General features: G+C 49.9%; 1 protein-coding gene across 7 annotated transcripts in view; it reads right to left on the bottom strand.

The window, feature by feature from the left end:
• The window catches only part of GNAO1 (G protein subunit alpha o1), a 133,487-nt gene extending 124,510 nt beyond the window's left edge, over positions 1–8,977 (bottom strand). For all 7 annotated transcript variants that reach the window (XM_086621132.1, XM_086621135.1, XM_086621133.1 and 4 more), the window contains exons 1-2: positions 8,860–8,977; positions 8,703–8,745 (exon numbers count right to left, since the gene is read on the bottom strand). In XM_086621132.1, coding sequence (XP_086477258.1) covers positions 8,703–8,745; positions 8,860–8,977 — 161 coding nt within the window. The remainder of the gene's footprint in view (positions 1–8,702; positions 8,746–8,859) is intronic.
• Between the last annotated feature and the right edge of the window lie 7,831 nt (positions 8,978–16,808).

Below are 16,808 nucleotides of genomic sequence, written 5' to 3' on the forward strand. Positions count from 1 at the left end.
TTAATCACTGAGGGGGTGATGTTTTTGAGGAGGGCCATGCACAGAGGTGAAACATCCATTCCTGGCCTCCCTGCCAAGGTGCTAACACTGGGGTGATAAATTCTCTGAATAGGATATTTCTGGAGTAGGGTGTTCTTCTGGGCCAGCGAAGCGGCTGAGCCCCTCTGCGCTCACTAAAGCAGCTCCTGGAGACACCCCTCATGGCCTCCCAAAACAAACCACGTACCCCTGCATTTCTACGCAAAGTAGCCCGCCATATGCCAAAGAGAAGAAAAGCCCTTTCCTTGTTACTAAACCCCGTATTTGCTACCAGCATTGGATCCTGCTTCTGCTGAAACTCGCTCCCAGTTTTCCCTGAACACCATAATCCTGATCAGAGTCAGCCCGTGCCTTTAGGCTTTCTCGGAGAGCAGCAACCAGCACCTCAATGCCCTTACTAGGACTGGTGTCTCCCAGCCCTTCTCCAAACACAACTCCTGCAACGTTAACCAAGCACAATTTCTGTTGGAAGATCGCACAAGTTATCCTGCCTCAAATAGAAGAGACGATAAATTGGTTTTGGCTGCTGAGGACACAAAATCCTACAGGACGGCCTGATGCAGAGAGGGGGGTTACTAACAGCCATGGCTTAAACTCCTCAAGGCATGGGAGGACCCCATGTTACCCACGCCTCATTTCTCTCTCAAGCTGGTGTACTTCAGCTCCTCTGTTTCAAGCTTACAGGTTTTATACTCAGATGAAAGGTCTGCTGATGAACCGATATGATTTCTGGTGACCAAGCAGATCAGGACATTCCCAAGAATAAAGAAAAACAAAGCTATTTCAGTTCTGCCAATCCTTCTCTTTCAATGGCAAACATATTATTGATTAGCAATTTGAAAATAGGCCTGCTGTCAGCTTACTACACAGCTCCCTGGGCTCCCTTCTGAGAGAGCGCTCCTCAGTTCTTGCTCAATTAACTTGAAAGCTGGGGAGGGTAAGCATTTTTATTGGTAAGCTAAGAAACGCCTCCATCAAGAGTTTTATTCTATGATGGCAATAAGCACACAACGATTGAGCTTTGGATTAAAGGACTTTTTTCTTCCTTTTGCTCAGCACTAGAAAACCATCAGTTGCTTTGCTTTGTGTTATCCAGTAGCGTTTTTCAGGCTTTTGCATTTTCTCGTTTTAGGCGGAATCCTAACAGCATCTTATAATCAAGACTGTAATCCTCAAACCTCTCCACATCTGCTGTTTGCTTGAATGGTCTTAAAAATAAAACGAGAATGATTCAATTGACAGTTTAGAGGGATTTTTACATTAGGCAGAGTATTTCTTCAGCATTAGGAAAATCAAGGCAAAAATCAGTAGTATTTCCCTCTAAGAATGAAACAGAAGAGTTTTTGAGGTGAGAAAAATGGCCCTAGGTTTAGCGTGCCAATGCTTGTTAAAATGTGAATTCCAGACCTTTTTGTTTCCTGGTTTTGTTTTTGTGAATGAAACTTAGCCTTTTGCAGTATCCCACCAAGCACCACGCAAACATTTAAAATTCATCTGATCTCATAAAAACTGTACATTGAATAGACATCAGCTTCAGTGGAGGAAGAATTTGGCCCAAAGTCCGGTGAGGTCAAAGAGAGGATTTGAGGTAAGTAGCATTGAAATTGATTTGAAATGAGTGAGGTGGCTGGTTTCAATCTTGCTAATGCAAAAAAAAAAAAAAGGAATCAGGTTTCAAAAATAACCAAGCAATTGAGGTGTATTTGGTTTCCTTGTCTTCATTTGGGCTGTTTTTCATTTTGCTCCCGACTCCTAGGCTAGAAAAAGGACACTTACTTTTTAACTTTTCTCTAAAGTGAGGAGAGCTTGAAGTTTTATTTCAAAAACAAAACAGAGAACTAAGCAAAGAACCCTTGAAAACAGAGCTCACCCAGTCATCATGCGGGTCCAGGCTCCACAGAAGCAATTTCAGGCTCTACAGAAAACCACAAATCTCAGGAGATTTGCTATTGTACCAGGAAGAGTGACAAGACTCTCAAATATCCTGGACACCTGAATTTCAGAAGGTTTTGCCAAGTCTCTTCTGCCAGAGCTCTTCACACTCCACTCTCATAATGAAAAAAGGACCAAATCCCGTCTTCTGCACTCAATTGCACTCCGGGTTTAACCATGGACTTCAGAGTACAGAGGACAGGTCCTTCTGTGCGCTGTGAACTGCTGCTGGCTCATAAGAAAAGCTTTTTACCTTCCTCAGGGCTTGAGCAGGAGGTGAACGAACTCAGAAGTTTGCAAAATCGAGCTCTTAGACCCTGCACTTTCATCAGGCTTTCTGGCTACAAATCCACCAGTTTCAACACTCATTTGTGATTTTGTATCCTGCAAATCCAAGAGAAACCAAGGGAGCTTGATACTTACAGGGCCAGGCTGTAACTCTGCAAAGGGGCTGAAGAAGACTAGCTCTGCCACAGGTGGCTAATCATGAGTCTGTAAGATGTTATTGACTGCCTGACCACCAGTGAAGCACGTCTTCATTTCACTCTCTTGATCAAGCAGAAGGGCCAACAAAGTGCCTCTACCTCCCTCATTTCATCTCTTTTCCATTCCTCCCCCATTTTGATTGTCTTCCTCGTATTCCCCAGATAAGCATACTGGGTAACTCCCATCAGACATGAAGCTGTATCCCAGACAGGTGGAAAAGGACAGATCGAAGAAGAAAACCACAACCTTTTATCGTTTGTCATGACTCAATCTAATGTCTCATGCAACTTCTGGGTTAGCCAAGTCAAACATAAAACAAAACAGATCCCTGGTTACATTTGTGCAGTAGATTTGTCTCTTTCTTTAGAGCTCATTAAAAGAACCGCTTTCATCTCATTAGACTGCTAAAACATTTCCAACAGGACTAGATGTGTCATGTCAGAATATGACAGGCAAATTTCTTTTAAGGTTTTAAAACTAGGTTGAAAGAGGAGAAGCTATGCAGTTCACTGTTGTCACTGAAAGATATTTTTACTTTTATGAGTCCCTAAAACAAGAAACAAATTAAGAACTGTCAAGGAAAAAGAAAAAACCCAAACCCAAAATGTATTCCGTCTTGCCTGCTAATATTGTTACTGCTTTTCTCTGAAATCTCTCTCAGTCAAATAACAAGAATGTTAAGCATAAAAGAATGAGCCACAGTTGTTAATGTTTTGGCTTATAAGCACAATTAACAATCCAGCAGGAAGGAAGGAAGTGCTGAAAACATGATTACCCTTTGCAACTACAAGCCAAAACGAACAGCCTCACTTTCCTCTGTTCCCAGCTCTTATCGCTGCCTGGTTCAGAGCCCATCTGCCCTGTGCTGTGCCATTGCAGGGCGTGGAACGCGGTGCCCGCAGCGGCCAGGGATGCAAGAAGCATCTGGGAAGGAGGTGGGGAAAAAAGCTGCAGCAAGGGAGAGCCCCCTCCTGCAGCAGACTCCACAGGGATGATTTCCATGCCCTGGCAGGAGACTGCCTTCTCAAGGCGGGCAATGTGCTGACTAGCCGCCATCCCTACACCCCAGCACCGCCACAGCGGGCGGTTTACTCCCAGATGCAGGCTTCACTGCCAAAACAGCCCCACCAGAGTTGCCTCTCTGCTGGGGTCTGAAGAGACAAAGCAACAGTACGCCACATGTACCATGCCAAATCCATACCCAGGGCAGCGTGCATGGGAGCAGGTCTTGGGAGAACAACCCGGCTTCATCAGAAAGGCTGCAGCTCTTTCCCCGGCTTCCTGAAACCCAGTTCAAATACTGCCCAGGCACAGCCTGTCGCTGCCCTACTTTGGGCCTTAAGTCACAGAAATCCTGGAAAACTGAGCAGGAGACAAGGAGGAGGATGGCTCTGTCTGACCTGGTGCTCTAGTGAGGTTCGTGGCTCTGGGCTGCCAGCTCACCCCGTGATCAAAAAATTCCCAGGTGTGAGCAAGGCAGCAAGGCCATCCCCTTGCTCGCCCGTGGTCGAGCGGGATCTGCACCCCGTGCCGCGGAGCAGAAAAGCTGCACCGAGGGGTGGGACAGACCACGAAGACGTGGTTTGCAGTGCTCTCCCCGGGAACACGCCGCAGAGGTGAAGCAGATCCACGCTACAGGCCCCCTGTGGGGGGAGGTATTCCGGGGGAAGGGGTTGCAAGTGTGAAATCACTACAGCTTTGAGATGCAGACATGCAGCAAAGAGCACTCAAGTGGGTGTTCACAACACATCATTTCGTTTCAATGGCATTTACCATCAAATTGCAGAGATGGGCTGTAAAACCAGTGGGCGGGGACGGCTTCTCACGCTGAAAAAGTTCATTAGATTATAAGTAATTCAGTTACATAGAGAGCAAGTAGAGCCTGGGGCTGTTTTGAGGGGCTTTTTGAAAAAGGTCAAAACAATATATGAGACGGCTATTGGGACTGATGGCTGTTGCAGAGAAGATAGATATTTCAAGATAAGCATTGTACAGTAGTGTATTTTTCTCCTGATTGCATGTTCCCATCCTTCTCACACATACCATAAAAACATTTTGCAAAAATTGGCACAGCAAAGAAGCCTATCAAGTGAGGTACTGCCAGCGTTGCTGGCAAAGTGAGACACGGCTCTTTTGGAGGACACGCAGGGCTGGAAGCTCTGGCATCTTGTGAGAGGGAGCTGGACCCAGCTCTCTGCTCCCAGCTCAGCAGGGGACAGAAGCTGCTGCTTCTGCAGAAGCCAAATCCAAAACCAAACCCCAAAACCCAAGATTTTTCCTGTGGGCAGGTGAAGCTATGTTTCCTCCTGAATGCCACAGCAATTCCCAGTCCCTCATTTGGGAAGGTGAAGTATTGCCCTGGCTCACCATCTGGAACGGCTGCTGCTGAGTAGGTGGTAGGACCTTGTTTTTGAAGCCACGCCAGCGAACTCAGCCTCTCTGCCTTAGCGATTAAACACTGAATTCCCCAGAAGCTTCATGCTGATGGCAGCGGATGGTGTCCCCACCTGAGTAGTCCATCCGTGCTCACCACTGGACCGTTGCACGTATTTAAGTATTCTGCTGAGCAGTAACAGACAGAGATATGCTTGGTGTCTTACTAGGCTGGGGCTTTTGATGAACAAACATATTCACTAGAGTTATAAGTCCCCCACAAAACCACCCTAGAATAACAGCAGTCTCGATTCCATGCTACAGTCCAGGTATTCCAGAAAAGAAGATCACATATTCCAAATTTTGTATATGCTCAACTTTTATTTGAAGATGTAAGATCTAAAAAAATGTCGACATCCATTGCAGTCCTACATCAAAGTGAATTTGCTGAGATGGGGTGGTGGGAGTGGAAGGCAAATTTCTCTCATCCAGTAACTCTCACCCTCTGGCCTGGATCTTCAAAGGAGGCCCCAGATTTGTTTGGTTAAAGCTGGATTTTAGTTTAAGCCAAGTGAAAACAGAATCTGGTCACAACCTGATTCTGAACACTGTGGCACACTCTGGAGTCCCATTGGCTTGCATGGCACAACCGTGCCTTTCGGGACTGTTCCCCTGCCCAGCTTGGCCCAGCCCATGCATTTGGAGGCATGGGTGAAAGTAGCTGGACTGCAGAACGGGTAGTGAAAAAATAACAAGCAAATCTAATCATCCGAGATGGGTGTAGTCAAAGCACAAGGGTTAAAGTTGCCAAAATGACCTTGGGTGCTAAGGAGAGTGCCATTCCTAGACTCTGTTGCCACTGTTTGAGATGCACATGCCAGCCCCCAGGTTCACCTCTCTGCCATTCACCAGCACCTCTTTCTTTGCCGGATAACTCCCCACTCACCAGCTAAAAGGTATCTCCAAATATTAATTTTAGAAATCCTAATCCCCATCCCAGCTACACTCTTAAATTATTGTAATTTCTACCTGTCATTTCTTCTCCTGCTACCTCATATTTCAAGGACTAATTGGACAGCGTGTAACCTCTTCTTAGTCGTCCGTAACAATGTCTGCTCTCTGTTCCTTTGTCTTAGCATTTTCTCATCTGTCTACAGATTCCTGTGCTTCTTTTCACGGCAATATCCAAGTGTGAAGCTGCTTCAGCCATTCATGAGGATGAGACTTATTATCTAGAAGCACACCAATAACACAATATTTAAAAAAAAATAGCAATCTCTTTCATCAAAATCTAATGAACATGCGATTTAATCTTTATTAAGAATTCATTAGTTTCTCAGCAAGCCTGTCTAATGGAGCTTGACCAGGTGAAATGCTAATGCCTACATTATATTAAAATTAATTTTCAGAAATGTTAATTTCCCCCAGTTGTTCCCTGCACATCACTCTCCCTGGCGCCCGCGGCTGCGCGGCTCTCTCCAGATGCCTGCTGCCGTGCTCATGGCAACACCGCTGTCCCCACCCCAGCCTCCGCACAGTTCACTGGAGTTTCCACACTGACGGACGCCTCCCAGTTTCCAACACTATGAGCTCTTTCACCACAGCAGCCTTCTCGGTATTTCCAAGTCAGGTACAGAGCTGAAAGTCTAGCATAAGACTGTTTCACGAAGAAAATATATATGCATATATATATATATAAATATATATATATATATATAAAACGGTGTATATTCCAGTCCTCAATATACTGATCTAGTCTAGCAAACAGGTTATTATCTTGATGTAATTTGCTTAAAAAAAACAAGTGCTCTGCTCTTTGGAGAACAAGAGTCACTGTACACTAATTGTGTAAGGCAGCACAGTGACTGCCTGCCCTCCCGTCTATGGGCGCTGTGTGCGTGCGCTGCTGCGCTGCTCTTGTGGTACCTACGGCCTCTCCCTTCAACCAAAACCCATCGCCCGCCATTCCAGTACGCTTCTGCAGAAGCAATTCCTAGAGATTAAATAATTTATTGGTGTTCATCTGCAGTAACGTCTGCCCTGATCCACCTTTTGCACACAAACAAATGAAATCCAGACCTACCACACCCCAGCCCCAAATCACACTGTCAGGGTGGAAAGCCCCCTTTCAAACGGTGAAAGGGGATGCTCGGAGCCTTTACAGAAGTAGGGTACACAAATGTCGGTGGGAAAAGCTGTGGAGATCGCCATGCATTGGAGGCAAGCTTCCTTGCAGCGAGACCTCCCAGATCCACAGTGCCTTGGGTAAAACACTGCCTCGGGCAGGGATGATGGTTTAGTCTCGTGTATTCCCGAGGGCTGGACGCAGCAGCCACAGAGTTGATACAGAAATATCCGGGTCACCCGCTAAGCCACTCTGGCCGGAGAGGAGCTGGGCCGAAGGCCCGGATCTGCCGCCGTGGCACACTCACACTCAACACTCAGGCACACCCGGGGCGGTTACGGGAGAGCAGGGCAACAGATTGCCGAGCAGCGACGAGCCCCTTCGGCTATTTCCGAGTCCCTTCGACTTCTCCCCGACCGCCTCCGAGCGCTTTCCGAAGGCAGCCGAGCGCGGCGCTCGGCCGCCGCCGGGAGGAGCCGAGCGGTGCCGAAGCGGCAGCGCTGCCGGCGGTTCGAGCCCCCGCTGGGCGCTGTCCACCACGCGAACCGCCTGAACGCCGCAGCCGCGCCGCGCCGGGACCTGCCCGCCGGCCGCCCCAGCCCCAGCCCCCGCGGCCCCCAGCAAAGCCACCCGCTCCTGGGACCGCGGAGCGCAGCCTGCGCCCCTCCCTGCACCCCATCCGCACCCAGCTCTGCTGCTTCTCCCCCTCGCTAAGCAACCCCGGTCCCCGGGGTGGCCCCTCCCAGCCACGGATCCCTCTGCAACCAGCGGCATCGCAAAGCAGCGACCGCTCCGTGCCTCTCCCCAGCTGAAATCCAGACCCTGAACCAGCGCCCGGGTTTGTTCCGTGATGGCGCCCGCCTCGACCCAGCCCTTCATGTCTGTTTCGGTGGGAGGCCGGGGTATTTCATTGTATTTTAATTAAAAAAAAAAAAAAAAAAAGAGGAAGGAAAAAAAAAAAAAACAAAACAAAAAACACCACAACCTTACCTACCGGAGTACCTCCACCCCCCGTCATTAGCCTTCCCCTGCACCTGCTTCCCTATGGGATGCAATTACTCCAGCCACGGTGATGCGCTGGAAGAGAGCGTGCGGTGGGTTTTTTCACGGCTGTTTACTGCACGGTAATGTCTCATTAAGCACAGGGAGTGCGCGTGTTACGGGAGCCCCAGCGAGGAGCAGCCCCGGGCTCTGGAAGCCACCTCGGTCCCCACCGGGCAGCCTCAGAAAACCCGGACCTTAGAGCAGGGCTTGGCAGGAAGGGTTTGAATTTAATCGGTGATGGGTGGCCAAGCTCGTCTTTCATTAATTAAAAAGCTTAAAATCTCAATAAAAGGGGCTTTGAGTGGTAGGGAGCCTTGATTTAAATCCGCCAGAGCCGGCAGATAACACCCCGACATTAAGCTTAACTGACAGCGGTTCGCTTCAAGGGACATCTGCGCGGCCTCGCCCCGCGGCGGGGAGGAAGGGGGGGAAGGTGGGCTGCTCGCAGCCCACCTTCCCCCCCTTCCTCCCCGCCGCGGGGCGAGGCCGCCGGGAGACACTTCAGCACCACACCGGCCCTGAACAGCAGCGGGAGCGGCGATGGCGGGGCCTTCCCCCCGCCGCCCGCCTTCCCGCCCTCGCGGTCCCCTCAGGTAAACATGGCGCCCGCGGCCCTCACTCACCTCAGCGAGCCCCCGCCTCGTTCCCCCTCCCGTTAATACTCGCCCCCACCCCACCCCTCCGCTTCGCCCGCGGGACTCACTTCATTTGCTTCACGATGGTGCTTTTCCCCGACTCTCCGGCCCCTGTTGAAAGAGAGATGAGGGGGGATAAGCGCGGGGGAGGAGGCGGGTAAGGGGACGCGGGGCACCGGGGGAGGCGGGGGGGGGGGGGCGACCGGGCCGCCAGCGGCTTCTCACCGAGCAGGAGGAGTTTCACGTCTTTGGCGGCGCTGATCCCGTCCTCCTTCAGGTTCTTCTCGATGGCCTTGCTCCGCTCCAGGGCGGCTCTTTCCTCGGCGCTCAGGGTACATCCCATGGCGGCGACAAAAATTTAAATTAAAAAAAAATTAAAAAAAAAAAAAAGGGGGGAAAAAAAAAAAAAAAAGAGCAGCCCCCGCCGCCGCCGCCTCGGCTGGCTCCCGCGGGCAGAGAGGAGGAGGCAGGGGCACAGCCAGCACCGGCGGGCGGGGGGCGGGGGGGGGAAAGAAAAAGAATTAAAGCGGATGGCCGTGAGCCTCCGGGCAGCGCAGCGCCTCCGCGGCGGGGCTGCCGGCTCCCTCCTGCCCCTCTCCCCGCGCCCGAGCGCTCAGTGCATCCAGCGGGGCTGCTGCGGCCACGGCGAGCTCTTCCCGGCCGGGAGGCGGAGGCGGAGGCGGGGGAGGAGGAGGAGGAGGAGGAGGAGGAGGAAGAGGGTTCGCGGCGGGGGGAGGGTCCTTCCCTCTCCCGTGCTCCCGGCTGTCGCGCTGTCCGCTCTGCGGCGGGTCTCTAACGGGCGGCGGCGGGGCGCGCTGGCAGCGCTCGGCGGAGCCGAATGGAGGCGCGGGAGCGGCGGTGGCGGCGAGAGGGAGGGAGGGAGGGAGGGGGCGCGCCGGGGCTCCGCGCTCCCGCCGGCCTCGCCCGCTCCCGTGACGCGCGCGGCTCTCGCGCATGCTCGCGGCGGCCTCCGCCTCGGCCCCGCGCCCGCGGGCCGCTCCGCTCCCGGCGGCCCGGCCTGGCCGGCGCCGCCTGGCGCGGGTCCCGGTGGGGGCGCGGACCCCTCCGCCGCTCTCCTCAGGGGAGGCGCCGCCACAGGCTGCGCACCCTCCCCGGGGAGAGGTCGCGGCCCGGGTGCCCGTCGCCCTCGCCCCGGGGGCAGTAGGAGGCCGCGACCCGGGCTCCTGCGCCTTCCCCCGGGCCGCCGCCCTCACCCGCACCGGAGAGGCCGTGACTCGGGCCTCCGCCTCCCCTTTCCCGGTTACTCGGGGCTGGGGTCTGCCTTGGCCCAGCAGTGCCCGGCCGAGCGCCTCGGTGCTGGGGGACAGGGAGGCGTGCGGCCGGGGCAGCGCGTTCATGCGGGTGTTGGGCTCCCCGAGGGCCCGGGGCTGCCGTGCCCCAGCCCCAGGCTCCCCGGAGACCCCGGGGCTGCCGTGCCCCAGCCCCAGGCTCCCCGGAGACCCCGGCTCCCTCCCCACATGCCGTGTGGGTCCGCTGTGGCTCCCGTGCCCATGCGCCGCACTCGCGTCCGCTCCGCAGTGCGGCGTGCGGAACCTGCGAGGAGCCCTTCTTGAGCTCCTCGCAGTGAAATCCTTTCGATCAGTGCTTGGGATAAGGATCATTTACGTGCTTGATGCAAGGCGTCGGGTTTCACCACCGGTTTGAGTTTTGGTTTCCATCAGTGAGCAGGGTTAGGGGTTTTTTTTGTGCTGCAGTGCAATCACAGCTCTCTTCTCACCAGATGACCTGCTGCCTTGTCGTAACCATTCCATGACATCTAACAGTTATTTGGGAATTCTAGCGAGTTAAAATCCTGCAATTTTGCTGGCAGGTTTTGCCGTTTCACAAGATTGGAAATAGAGAAGAAAACAAATTTGTCAATGGGGAAAATAAAATAAATAGGACTTTGTTTAAAATACTTTCCTACTAGCCCAGGCAAGTCACGATATATTCAATTTTAATCCATAACATTGATTGATATGTGACAGTCTGACTATAAAAAGATCTAGAGAGGAAAGAATGAAGTGTTGAGCGCAGCAAGCTAAAATGCATCAAATAAAAAATGAGCAAAATCGAGGACCGCTGCCTGATACATTGGAAGGACACCCACCGCTTCAGTAAACAAGAAGTCTGCAAAGGGAGGCTTGGTCGTTGGGAAGTAGATGTGAATGGCGAGGCAGCTGATTTTGCCTCTGAAGCCCGCTCCACCTCTCTGCCAAAAAATACAACAGTGACAGGAGACTTGACAGGAACATCCCTGCGTTGTGGGAAGGCAACGCGGGGTCCGGGCTGCGCCGAGGCTGCCTCGCAGGGGCTCGGGGGAGGCAGTGGGCTGCCGTTGCTGGTGGTGGGTGTTGGGGACCGTGCGCTCACACCGTGTTGGTTTTCCACTTCGGACCTCTGTTCGCTCCCTGCTCCGGGCTCTTCGACCTCCTGTCCTGAGTTCTGCAGTTCCCGTATCCACGGCCCTTCCTTCGGGGATAGAAATATGATTTCTAACAGCCCTTCCAGTATTTTAAGCACGGCTTCCATGACACTTTCCTTCCAGGCCAACACCATCTCCTCCCAGCACCATTTCCCATCCCACCTTCCTCCCAGAATATGTTCTTTGCGTTTTCCCTCCACACCTCTGAAATGAAGGGGAAAAACATGGCATGTGGTTAACAAGGTAAAGCAGCGAGGTGAGCCAGAAGCAGACAAAAGAAAGCAAAAGGGAACTCATAAATAATGTTAGTGTATTCAGGGACCAGTAATATTTACCACATGTTTGTGAGCAAATAGATATTGTATATTAGAATTTGGGGTAATTTATTTCTGGAAGCTCAGGGGACCAAGATGGACACGTGAGCCTACCGCATGCGTTCCGCAGGGAATGAACGGAGATGGGAGCAGTTACAGAGCAGTTGCTGCTCTTTCATATTCGCGCAGATCTCTTGTGTAAAATCAATAGGATCAGAATTCCAATCAATAAGTTTCATTTCAATGGTTCTGGCCAGAGGGCATTAGGAAAAGTGCCGTGTAGGAAGAGCACAATCAAGGAATCCAGAGGCAGTGCCCTCATGAGATGCCTGCATTTACTTCCCATCTTCTCCAGCAGCTTGCCAGCCTCAGAGTCATATTGGGATACTCTCCAAGGGTTTTACTAAGAGAATTAGGCTTTTGTATCAGCCTCGGGCTACTCGTTATCTGACAAATTTGTAGCCTGTGCCTCCTGCCATGGAGAAAATGATTTCTCTTCTGCTTGACCAGCGTGGAGTCTGCACTCAGCCCTTTGTCCCATGTGCGTCCCCATCTCTACACGAGTATCTGCTAATTTCTTTTTTAAGGGAAAATCAGAAATGGGCAAGTCTTCTCCTTGCTCTCCCAGCTCTCAGGAAGATTCAGAGGAGCAGCTGTGAAATTGAGGCATTTTTGAGCCATTTTTATGCTGCTGCTAATTGAGCGGAGCTGATGGAAATGTTTCCTTTGAAATTTTCTTAGAGGGAAATTTCATTTTTTGAAAAATTTGCTTATTCATGGCAGACGAATTTCAAGAACCTGGAAAGAAAAAAGCCTTCCTCCCCCACCAAACAATCAAAATACGTACCAGCCTACTTGGCTTTTGAGATAAATATGTTGGGCTTTGTTGCTGGAAATGATGTTTCCATTTTTCAGGAGCTGACAGAAGCCCTCTTTTAATGAAAAGTGGTTGCTAGCAGTAACAACTTCAGATTAAAATAGACTTCTTTACTTTTTCTTACATGTGACAGAACCCTTCTATAAAAGGTGGGGAAGAGAACCTTTTTTCTGGCCATTCCTGCAATTAAACTATTTCAATCGAGGTTCGTAAAGAACATGCTTGTTTCTGCTTGGACTGTTATCCTTTAAGACCTAAGAGTCAGCAGTGTATTTTAAACCAAAGTCCTTGTTCTCCTGTATCTCTGATCTGTGCCTCAGCACAAAGAGGTTTCTTTCTGCAATAGGTTTTCGACCGTTCTGCTAGAAAAATTAATCAGATAGTTATTTCTTTCAGAAGTGAAGGATGGTGACAGAACTGACGGATGCCTTTGAAGCAGACTGTACCCTCCAGCGCACCTCACCATCCCACTCTCTGCCTACCCAGGTCAGGGATTTGAAGAGTGCACTGGCTTTCTTCCAGCCTAGGCATCTTGTTCTCTTTCACATAGAGACGTAGGAGGTGGTGGGATGAGGTAGGAGCCAGGGAGCACATCTGGACCAGGACTTGGGAAGCCCATCTGGGTCTCACAGCCCGGACATGGCCTCGGGAAGCAGTTGCAAACCCCTGTCACTGATGCCAGCATGTGTTCTCGGATGCCACCAGTGCATGCCTCACAGTTTGCCAGGAGGTGGGAAAACAGGGTGGGAAAACCATCCAATGGGCCTGAGGAAAGATGTGGGACTTAAAGTCCCACAGCTACCACAGCACTCCCACCTCCGCAACTGGAGTTGCAATAATATTGGAGGGAGCAGAATGAGTTGATATTGCGGGTTCAGCGTATCCTCAGTGAACTGGTGGGTGGTATGAAGAGGGAGCAGGGCAAATCCAGGACGAGATGACCATAGGAGGGAAGCCGCAAGGCTTTGGAGCTTGTCTTTCCCCTCCTACTTCAGGATTGTTCTGTCCAATCTATAATCTTACATTCCTTCAGTAGGGTTTTAATGCACATGCTAATGGAACAGCCACCAATCCCGTGGAGAGACAGCAATGCATTCTAGCAGATCTCACCATTAGGAAGTTTTCCCCGGATATTCAGCGTAATTTTTCATTCTTTAAATTGATGTCAATTACCCCCCAGCTAAACCTAGTTATGCAGTGGGAGACAGGTTTAAAATACTGCATGATCTCACTAAATTGGAGAAATGGACAGAAATCAATACAATGAGAGGCAATAAGAACACCCATAAAGGTTAAGTGGTTGATGGAGGAAGGATTAATGAAATGCACAGGTACTAGGTCAAATTGCAAACATCCTTACTTCACTCCTACGCACTCCATACCCGACAAATATGTTCTACTCCAGCAAATCAGATGAGCAGGCACCTTAGAATTTGGCTGGCAACTTGGAGAAGTAGAGAACAGTATTAAGGGAAGAGAAGGGGTGGGGTGGGTTTATTGTATGGGAAATTGGCATCAAAACAAGAATGAGATACCAATATTAAAAAAAAACCCACCACAACCCACCAAAAAATCCAAAACCAAAAAATAACCTGGAGATAAGAATATGACCTGCAATATACTTGGCGTCAAGAAGCTGGACAACGTGACCAAGTTTAGAGAAATGCTGAAAATCCTACTTTTGTTGTTAGTTTTCCATGGCTGTTGGGGTGGATGATGATAACTACAGGACCTGGGAGTTACTGGCAGCTCCTGTCTTGGAGTCGGGTGGAGTTTTCGGGCTAGGGCTCACGGGACTAGAAGTGTTTGCCAGCTAGAGTGGCAGTGGCTAACACGTTTGCATGGCAGAGAGATACAACAGCTTGTCTTCAAAGTACTTACAACTAACCTTAGAAAGTTTTCTGTTCAAGTCTGTCACGCCACAGTGAGAAGAACAGAGAGAGATTGGCATGTATTTGGGGGAAAATAACAAACCCCAGCCAGAAGATCTGCTGGGGAAGCTCAGGAGAGCTGCATGTACCAGGGCTGGAGGAGCTCTTGGAGCTGGTCTGTCTACCAGTCCCAGAAGAGAGCAGCTGAATGAAAGCATTGCTCAGTACTGTGGCTCACACCAATGAATTTCCAAGGATCCACATCAGTTTCTGCACAATAAAGGTGGGTTTTTTTCAATATAAAATTAAAGGTTTCTACTACTCATTGTGAAAATAAATTATTGTGTGGCCTGAAATAGGACATTACCTAAATCTGCAGAGAGCCCCAAGTTATGGTTTCTGAAATTGAGGAAGAACTTGTCAATAACCCCTAATGAGGTGTGAACTCCTCTCTCTTTTCTGCAGTAACTTTTAACTCCCAGCTCTAAGGAGACTTCTCAGTGTCAGTGTTTTGTATTTTCTAGTGGTTCAGGGACACAGGGCAGATGAAGAGAAAGGCTTGTAGGCTTACAAAAAAAATCAGAAGCTAAACAGTTAACTGTTTTGCTGCTGCTCATTGAGAGGAGATCAGTACAGATTCCCTTGTGGGTATTTTCATTGCTGGGGACAGGTTTATATAAAGATGCACTGTTTTCTGTCTCTTCATCCACTTCAATTTCTGCTCGTATGGTAGTGTGGATATCTGTATTTCGGTGGTGATTTAAGAACCTAAATGGAACAGAACTAGAAGTGAGGAAGACGCTTACTTCTATCCACTTTCTGTAGTAAGAAACATATAATAGCGTGAATGATTCAGCAGGTGCACTGGTAACCTTGAAAAGCCACGAAACTGGAGCTATGCAACGTTGTCCTTCAGGCAAGGGTGAGATAATGCCAAAAATGAGACAGAGTAGCTGACCTTGGCCTGGGGCTTAAGGAGGACAAGGACCCCGTCAGCCCTTTACCATTCCCGTTTCCGCAATATCAAGGGTGATGATGTCATAGGAATGAAAAGATTCCTGCCACAATCCAGGCACGCTGGTTAGAGGCACGGTCCTGATTCCTCTCTGTAGGAGAATCAGTCATGCCTTGGTCTTGGTGAAGCCAAGATTAACCTTCTGCATTAAGCGTTCAAGCTCAAACACGCAACTGATTGCATAGGAGTGTCACTTCATTCAGCTGCTGCCATCAGCTGCGAGATTTGGATAGACAATTTAAGCAGCTCCATTTGCAGCACTTGAGGAACATTCCTGGTTTTATGTAAATGCTATCCAGAAACCTTGCAGCTTTCACTCACACAACTAGTCCTGATGAGTGATCTTATTGAGGAAGGCTAATTCAGTCCCTGAAAACATGAGTGTATACTTACTTCACAGCTCTCAGAAGGTAACTCCAAGTACAAATGTACCATTAGTTACATACAACTGCTCTTTTTCTCCCCAAAAACCTTTCGGTGTTTTTTTGTACAGAACGATCACATTGTCCCTCTATTAGAAATACATGTTAAAATATTTAAAATAAGCATCAGCTTTACGGAGTGTTATTTCGGTGTCATGCAGCGCTTCCTGATAGTGAGTTCTGATGTGATTCACGAGGGCTAGCTTTAGCTGACAGAGGCTATAATCAGTGTAGGAAAAGAGACACTCCTCCAGCGGAGGAGGAAAAATGGAAATCATCTCTCACCTTTGATTTCGAAGAGAGCCTATCGAGCCTGGCTGTCCTTGGCTGAAGTTAACCTTCATGCACATCCCTCACAATGCTCTAAGCCAAGGACTTGCTTTCGCTGAGAGGGAAGGGGGGAAGACAAATCCTGCACAGGTGAAACGGGCAGTGTTATTCTGAGAAGGTCATATTGGGGGAAACGACATCTCAGGATGAAACAATACCTGAAGGAAACTCTGTATTTGGAGTATCAGTGCACTCAGTTAATATCAAAATATTGGCTGGATGCTAAACCCGATCCAGGTTCAAAAAGCAGGAAGAAGAGAGTCATGAAGAAAAGATCCATCAAAGGTTATTAAATACACAAAATTACTGCCTCTGGCTAAAGATATCCTCAGGGACAGGCTGTCAGGAGCTGGGAATGTGAGAGGAGAGGGCTGCTGTGCACGTGCCTTGCTCAGATACCCGCCTGCCACAGCCTCCATCGGCCTCGGCGAGAATGGAGGAGACTGGGCTGGGCAGCTCATCGGTCTGGGATGCTGCAGCCATCCTTCCCTGCTGAGTTTGACCGTGACCAGGAAATACCATAAAACGTACAGAGAGGAGAGCATTTCCCCAGAGGGCTGCTGTTGGCTGCCTCTCCTGGCTTCACCAGACAGCACCGAAACTCCCCTCGATTTCAGCGCTGTTGGAAACAGCATCGGGCCAGCTCAAGAGAGTTCTGCATTAATGATTAAGATGTTGAAAAATGCATCGTCACAGCATGAAGAATCCAGACTTCTGTAGTAGTTTATCTGAAATATATTTGGCTGCTGCCTGGACCAGAAGGCCTCAGGTTTAGCTGAAAATGCTTATTCTGTGGCTGAAGAAGTGTTTTTCAAATGTACTGAATGAATTGCCTGATCTCCCACCAGAATCACTTCCAGGAGCTTTGGATGTTAGAGTGGGATGTCTGGCAACCTGCGTCGATAGTTCACATGAGTATG

The sequence above is a fragment of the Tauraco erythrolophus genome, chromosome 15 (genome assembly GCF_009769465.1).
Source record: "Tauraco erythrolophus isolate bTauEry1 chromosome 15, bTauEry1.pri, whole genome shotgun sequence".
Lineage (NCBI taxonomy): Eukaryota > Metazoa > Chordata > Aves > Musophagiformes > Musophagidae > Tauraco > Tauraco erythrolophus.